General features: G+C 45.9%; 1 protein-coding gene across 1 annotated transcript in view; it reads left to right on the forward strand.

Annotated features, from left to right (window-relative positions):
* LOC132824528 (mucin-2-like) overlaps nt 1-290 on the forward strand; it is a 167,966-nt gene extending 167,676 nt beyond the window's left edge. The window contains exon 93 of the mRNA XM_060839164.1: nt 150-290. Coding sequence (XP_060695147.1) covers nt 150-290 — 141 coding nt within the window. The remainder of the gene's footprint in view (nt 1-149) is intronic.
* Nucleotides 291-8,717: the final 8,427 nt, after the last annotated feature.

An 8,717-nucleotide genomic window follows, 5' to 3' on the forward strand; every position in this document is an offset into this window, starting at 1 on the left:
TTCCAATCCTTAAAAGTAAATCAAGAGACAGATCTCAGGATAAACATAATAAAAGGAATGCCCTCAAGTTAAGCACTATTACAGATCGAGAAAAAAGAAACCTGATTAAGAGGTTTTATGTATTGTAAAATCAAACACTGCCTGAGCAGTCTCAAACGCCAAAGGTGGATCCTCTTCTGGAGTTTCAGGCAGTGATTTTGGGACGAAGTCATTGGTATCGCTTGATACTGCTGCAGCTGCACATGAAGCTTGATACGAGGCATCCCACGTCAGCTGTGAAACTGCACTGATTCTCAGTCTGACAGATGTGAAACTGCACTGATTCACAGTCTGACAGTTATGAAACTGCACTGATTCTCAGTCTGACAGATGTGAAACTGCACTGATTCACAGTCTGACAGTTATGAAACTGCACTGATTCTCAGTCTGACAGCTGTGAAACTGCACTGATTCTCAGTCTGACAGCTATGAAACTGCACTGAGTCTCAGTCTGACAGCTGTGAAACTGCCCTGATTCTCAGTCTGACAGCTATGAAACTGCACTGATTCTCAGCCTGACGGCTGTGAAACTGCACTGATTCTCAGACTGGCAGCTGTGAAACTGCACTGAGTCTCAGTCTGACAGCTGTGAAACTGCACTGAGTCTCAGTCTGACGGATGTGAAACTGCACTGATTCTCAGTCTGACAGCTATGAAACTGCCCTGATTCTCAGTCAGACAGCTGTAAAACTGCACTGATTCTCAGTCTGACAGCTGTGAAACTGCACTGATTCTCAGCATGACAGATGTGAAACTGCACTGAGTCTCAGTCTGACAGATGAGAAACTGCACTGATTCTCAGTCTGACAGCTATGAAACTGCACTGATTCTCAGTCTGACAGATGTGAAACTGCACTGATTCCCAGTCTGACAGCTATGAAACTGCCCAGATTCTCAGTCTGACAGCAATGAAACTGCACTGATTCTCATTCTGACAGCTGTGAGACTGCACAGATTCTCAATATGACAGCTATGAAACTGCACTGCTTCACAATCTGTCAGCTGTGAAACTGCACGGATTCAGTCTGACAGCTAAGAAACTGCACTGATTCTCAGTCTGATAGCTGTGAAACTGCACTGATTCTCAGTCTGACAGATGTGAAACTGCACTGATTCCCAGTCTTACAGATGTGAAACTGCACTGATTCCCAGTCTGACAGCTATGAAACAGCAATGATTCTCAGTCTGACAGTTATGAAACTGCACTGATTCTCAGACTGGCAGCTGTGAAACTGCACTGATTCTCAGACTGACAGATGTGAAACTGCACTGATTCTCAGTCAGACAGATGTGAAACTGCACGGATTCTCAGTCTGACAGCTATGAAACTGCACTGATTCTCAGACTGGCAGCTGTGAAACTGCACTGAGTCTCAGTCTGACAGCTGTGAAACTGCACTGAGTCTCAGTCTGACGGATGTGAAACTGCACTGATTCTCAGTCTGACAGCTATGAAACTGCCCTGATTCTCAGTCTGGCAGCTATGAACTGCACTGATTCTCATTCTGACAGCTGTGAAACTGCACTGATTCCCAGTCTGACAGATGTGTAACTGCACTGATTCTCAGTCTGACAGATGTGAAACTGCCCTGATTCTCAGTCTGACAGATGTGAAACTGCCCTGATTCTCAGTCTGACAGCTATGAAACTGCACTGATTCTCAGTCTGACAGCTATGAAACTGCCCTGATTCTCAGTCAGACAGCTATGAAACTGCACTGATTCTCAGCCTGACGGCTGTGAAACTGCACTGATTCTCAGACTGGCAGCTGTGAAACTGCACTGAGTCTCAGTCTGACAGCTGTGAAACTGCACTGAGTCTCAGTCTGACGGATGTGAAACTGCACTGATTCTCAGTCTGACAGCTATGAAACTGCCCTGATTCTCAGTCAGACAGCTGTAAAACTGCACTGATTCTCAGTCTGACAGCTGTGAAACTGCACTGATTCTCAGCATGACAGATGTGAAACTGCACTGAGTCTCAGTCTGACAGATGAGAAACTGCACTGATTCTCAGTCTGACAGCTATGAAACTGCACTGATTCTCAGTCTGACAGATGTGAAACTGCACTGATTCCCAGTCTGACAGCTATGAAACTGCCCTGATTCTCAGTCTGACAGCTATGAAACTGCACTGCTTCACAATCTGTCAGCTGTGAAACTGCACGGATTCAGTCTGACAGCTATGAAACTGCACTGATTCTCAGTCTGATAGCTGTGAAACTGCACTGATTCTCAGTCTGACAGATGTGAAACTGCACTGATTCCCAGTCTTACAGATGTGAAACTGCACTGATTCCCAGTCTGACAGCTATGAAACTGCAATGATTCTCAGTCTGACAGCTATGAAACTGCACTGATTCTCAGACTGGCAGCTGTGAAACTGCACTGATTCTCAGACTGACAGATGTGAAACTGCACTGATTCTCAGTCAGACAGATGTGAAACTGCACGGATTCTCAGTCTGACAGCTATGAAACTGCACTGATTCTCAGTCTGACAGCTATGAAACTGCACTGATGATCAGCCTGACAGCTATGAAACTGCACTGATTCTCAGACTGGCAGCTGTGAAACTGCACTGAGTCTCAGTCTGACAGCTGTGAAACTGCACTGAGTCTCAGTCTGACGGATGTGAAACTGCACTGATTCTCAGTCTGGCAGCTATGAACTGCACTGATTCTCATTCTGACAGCTGTGAAACTGCACTGATTCTCAGTCTGACAGATGTGTAACTGCACTGATTCTCAGTCTGACAGATGTGAAATTGCACTGATTCTCAGTCTGGCAGCTATGAAACAGCCCTGATTCTCAGTCTGACAGCTATGAAACGGCCCTGATTCTCAGTCTGACAGCTATGTACTGCACTGATTCTCATTCTGACAGCTGTGAAACTGCACTGATTCTCAGTCTGACAGATGTGAAACTGCACTGATTCACAGTCTGACAGTTATGAAACTGCACTGATTCTCAGCCTGACAGCTGTGAAACTGCACTGATTCTCAGACTGGCAGCTGTGAAACTGCACTGAGTCTCAGTCTGACAGCTGTGAAACTGCCCTGATTCTCAGTCTGACAGCTATGAAACTGCACTGATTCTCAGTCTGACAGCTGTGAAACTGCCCTGATTCTCAGTGTGACAGCTATGAAACTGCACTGATTCTCAGCCTGACGGCTGTGAAACTGCACTGATTCTCAGACTGGCAGCTGTGAAACTGCACTGAGTCTCAGTCTGACAGCTGTGAAACTGCACTGAGTCTCAGTCTGACGGATGTGAAACTGCACTGATTCTCAGTCTGACAGCTATGAAACTGCCCTGATTCTCAGTCAGACAGCTGTAAAACTGCACTGATTCTCAGTCTGACAGCTGTGAAACTGCACTGATTCTCAGTCTGACAGATGTGAAACTGCACTGATTCCCAGTCTGACAGCTATGAAACTGCCCTGATTCTCAGTCTGACAGCTATGAAACTGCACTGCTTCACAATCTGTCAGCTGTGAAACTGCACGGATTCAGTCTGACAGCTAAGAAACTGCACTGATTCTCAGTCTGATAGCTGTGAAACTGCACTGATTCTCAGTCTGACAGATGTGAAACTGCACTGATTCCCAGTCTTACAGATGTGAAACTGCACTGATTCCCAGTCTGACAGCTATGAAACAGCAATGATTCTCAGTCTGACAGCTATGAAACTGCACTGATTCTCAGACTGGCAGCTGTGAAACTGCACTGATTCTCAGTCTGACAGCTATGAAACTGCACTGATTCTCAGTCTGACAGATGTGAAACTGCACTGATTCTCAGTCAGACAGCTGTGAAACTGCACGGATTCTCAGTCTGACAGCTATGAAACTGCACTGATTCTCAGTCTGACAGCTATGAAACTGCACTGATGATCAGCCTGACAGCTATGAAACTGCACTGATTCTCAGACTGGCAGCTGTGAAACTGCACTGATTCTCAGTCTGACAGCTATGAAACTGCCCTGATTCCCAGTCTGGCAGCTATGAACTGCACTGATTCTCATTCTGACAGCTGTGAAACTGCACTGATTCACAATATGACAGCTATGAAACTGCACTGATTCTCAGTCTGACAGATGTGTAACTGCACTGATTCTCAGGCTGACAGATGTGAAACTGCACTGATTCTCAGTCTGACAGCTATGAAACAGCCCTGATTCTCAGTCTGACAGCTATGAAACGGCCCTGATTCTCAGTCTGACAGCTGTGAAACTGCACTGATTCTCAATCTGACAGCTATGAAACTGCCCTGATTCTCAGTCTGGCAGCTGTGAAACTGCACTGATTCTCAATATGACAGCTATGACACTGCACTGATTCTCAGTCTGACAGATGTGAAACTGCACTGATTCTCAGTCTGACAGTTGTGAAACTGCACTGATTCTCAGCCTGACAGCTGTGAAATTGTACTGATTCCCAGTCTGACCGCTGTGAAACTGCCCTGATTCTCAGTCTGACAGCTATGAAACTGCCCTGATTCTCAGTCACACAACTGTAAAACTGCACTGATTTTCAGTCTGACAGATGTGAAACTGCACAGATTCTCAGCCTGACAGATGTGAAACTGCACTGATTCTCAGTCTGACAGCTATGAAACTGCACTGATTCTCAGCCTGACAGATGTGAAACTGCACTGATTCTCAGTCTGACAGCTATGAAACTGCACTGATTCTCAATCTGACAGATGTGAAACTGCACTGATTCCCAGTCTGACAGCTATGAAACTGCCCTGATTCTCAGTCTGACAGCTGTTAAACTGCACTGATTCTCAATATGACAGCTATGAAACTGCACTGATTCAGTCTGACAGCTAAGAAACTGCACTGATTCTCAATCTGATAGCTGTGACACTGCACTGATTCTCAGTCTGACAGCTGTGAAACTGCACTGATTCCCAGTCTGACAGCTATGAAACTGCACTGTTCTCAATCTGATAGCTGTGAAACTGCACTGATTCTCAGTCTGATAGCTGTGAAACTGCACTGATGCGCAGTCTGACAGCTGTGAAACTGCACTGATTCTCAGTCTGACAGCTGTGAAACTGCACTGATTCTCAGACTGGCAGCTGTGAAACTGCACTGATTCTCAGTCTGACAGCTGTGAAACTGCACTGATTCACAGTCTGACAGCTGTGAAACTGCACTGATTCTCAGTCAGACAGCTGTGAAACTGCACGAATTCTCAGTCTGACAGCTATGAAACTGCACTGATTCTTAGCCTGACAGCTATGAAACGGCACTGATGATCAGCCTGACAGCTATGAAACTGCACTGATTCTCAGTCAGACAAATGTGAAACTGCACTGATTCTCGGTCTGACAGCTATGAGACTGCCCTGATTCTCAGTCTGACAGCTATGAAACTGCACTGATTCTCATTCTGACAGCTGTGAAACTGCACTGATTCTCAATATGACAGCTATGAAACTGCACTGATTCTCAGTCTGACAGATGTGTAACTGCACTGATTCTCAGTCTGACAGCTGTGAAACTGCACTGATTCTCAGTCTGACAGCTATGAAACTGCCCTGATTATCAGTCTGGCAGCTGTGAAACTGCACTGATTCTCAATATGACAGCTATGAAACGGCCCTGATTCTCAGTCTGACAGATGTGAAACTGCACTGATTCTCTGTCTGACAGATGTGAAACTGCACTGATTCTCAGTTTGACAGCTATGAAACTGCACTGATTCTCAGTCTGACAGCTGTGAAATTGTACTGATTCCCAGTCTGACCGCTGTGAAACTGCCCTGATTCTCAGTCGGACAGCTATGAAACTGCCCTGATTCTCAGTCACACAGCTGTTAAACTGCACAGATTCTCAATATGACAGCTATGAAACTGCTCTGATTCAGTCTGACAGCTAAGAAACTGCACTGATTCTCAATCTGATAGCTGTGAAACTGCACTGATTCTCAGTCTGACAGCTGTGAAACTGCACTGATTCCCAGTCTGACAGCTATGAAACTGCACTGATTCTCAGACTGGCAGCTGTGAAACTGCACTGATTCTCAGTCAGACAGCTGTGAAACTGCTCTGACTCTCAGTCAGACAGCTTTGAAACTGCACGGATTCTCGGTCTGACAGCTATGAAACTGCACTGATTCTTAGCCTAACAGCTATGAAACTGCACTGATGATCAGCCTGACAGCTATGAAACTGCACTGATTCTCAGTTAGACAAATGTGAAACTGCACTGATTCTCGGTCTGACAGCTATGAAACGGCCCTGATTCTCAGTCTGACAGCTATGACACTGCACTGATTCTCAGTCTGACAGCTGTGAAACTGCACTGATTCTCAGTCTGACAGCTGTGAAATTTTACTGATTCCCAGTCTGACCGCTGTGAAACTGCCCTGATTTTCAGTCTGACAGCTAAGAAACTGCCCTGATTCTCAGTCAGACAGCTGTAAAACTGCACTGATTTTCAGTCTGACAGCTGTGAAACTGCACTGATTCTCAGCCTGACAGATGTGAAACTGCACTGATTCTCAGTCTGACAGCTATGAAACTGCATTGAGTCTCAGTCTGACGGCTGTAAAACTGCACGGATTCTCAGTCTGACAGCTATGAAACTGCACTGATTCTCAGCCTGACAGCTGTGACACTGCACTGATTCTCAGACTGGCAGCTGTAAAACTGCACTGATTCTCAGACTGGCAGCTGTAAAACTGCACTGAGTCTCAGTCTGACAGCTGTGAAACTGCCCTGATTCTCAGTCTGACAGATGTGATACTGCAGTGATTCACAGTCTGACAGTTATGAAACTGCACTGATTCTCAGTCTGACAGCTGTGAAACTGCACTGATTCTCAGTCTGACAGATGTGATACTGCACTGATTCACAGTCTGACAGTTATGAAACTGCACTGATGATCAGTCTGACGGCTGTAAAACTGCACAGATTCTCAGTCTGACAGCTGTGAAACTGCACTGATTCTCAGACTGGCAGCTGTGAAACTGCACTGATTCTCAGTCTGACAGCTGTGAAACTGCCCTGATTCTCAGTCTGACAGCTATGAAACTGCACTGATTCTCAGTCTGACAGCTGTGAAACTGCACTGATTCTCAGTCTGACAGCTGTGAAACTGCACTGATTCTCAGTCTGACAGCTATGAAACTGCACTGAGTCTCAGTCTGACGGCTATAAAACTGCACTGATTCTCAGTCTGACAGCTATGAAACTGCACTGATTCTCAATATGACAGCTATGAAACTGCACTGATACTCAGTCTGACAGATGTGTAACTGCACTGATTCTCAGTCTGACAGATGTGAAACTGCACTGATTCTCAGTCTGACAGCTATGAAACTGCCCTGATTCTCAGTCTGGCAGCCATAAAACTGCCCTGATTCTCAGTCTGACAGCTGTGAAACTGCACTGAGTCTCAGTCTGACAGCTGTGAAACTGCCCTGATTCTCAGTCTGACAGCTGTGAAACTGCACTGAGTCTCAGACTGGCATCTGTGAAACTGCACGGATTCTCAGTCTGACAGCTATGAAACTGCACTGATTCTCAGCCTGACAGCTGTGAAACTGCACTGAGTCTCAGACTGGCATCTGTGAAACTGCACTGAGTCTCAGTCTGACAGCTATGAAACTGCACTGATTCTCAGCCTGACAGCTGTGAAAGGGCACGGATTCTCAGACTGGCAGCTGTGAAACTGCACTGAGTCTCAGTCTGACAGCTGTTAAACTGCCCTGATTCTCAGTCTGACAGCTATGAAACTGCACTGATTCTCAGTCTGACAGCTATGAAACTGCACTGAGTCTCAGTCTGAAGGCTGTAAAACTGCACGGATTCTCAGTCTGGCAGCTATGAAACTGCACTGATTCTCAGCCTGACAGCTGTGAAACTGCACTGAGTCTCAGACTGGCAGCTGTGAAACTGCACTGAGTCTCAGTCTGACAGCTGTGAAACTGCACTGATTCTCAGTCTGACAGCTATGAAACGGCCCTGATTCTCAGTCTGACAGCTATGAAACGGCCCTGATTCTCAGTCTGACAGCTGTGAAAATGCACTGATTCTCAATATGACAGCTATGACACTGCACTGATTCTCAGTCTGACAGATGTGAAACTGCACTGATTCTCAGTCTGACAGATGTGAAACTGCACTGATTCTCAGTCTGACAGCTGTGAAACTGCCCTGATTCTCAGTCTGACAGCTATGAAACTGCCCTGATTCTCAGTCACACAGCTGTATAACTGCACTGATTTTCAGTCTGACAGCTGTGAAACTGCACTGAGTCTAAGTCTGACGGCTGTAAAACTGCACGGATTCTCAGTCTGACAGCTGTGAAACTGCACTGATTCTCAGTCTGACAGTTATGAAACTGCACTGATTCTCAGTCTGACAGCTGTGAAACTGCACTGATTCTCAGTCTGACAGTTATGAAACTGCACTGATTCTCAGTCTGACAGCTGTGAAACTGCACTGATTCTCAGTCTGACAGCTATTAAACTGCACTGATGATCAGTCTGACGGCTGTAAAACTGCACAGATTCTCAGTCTGACAGATGTGAAACTGCACTGATTCTCAGACTGGCAGCTGTGAAACTGCACTGAGTCTCAGTCTGACAGCTGTGAAACTGCCCTGATTCTCAGTCTGACAGCTATGAAACTGCACTGATTCTCAGTCTGACAGCTGTGAAACTG

The sequence above is a fragment of the Hemiscyllium ocellatum genome, chromosome 18 (assembly GCF_020745735.1).
Source record: "Hemiscyllium ocellatum isolate sHemOce1 chromosome 18, sHemOce1.pat.X.cur, whole genome shotgun sequence".
NCBI lineage: Eukaryota > Metazoa > Chordata > Chondrichthyes > Orectolobiformes > Hemiscylliidae > Hemiscyllium > Hemiscyllium ocellatum.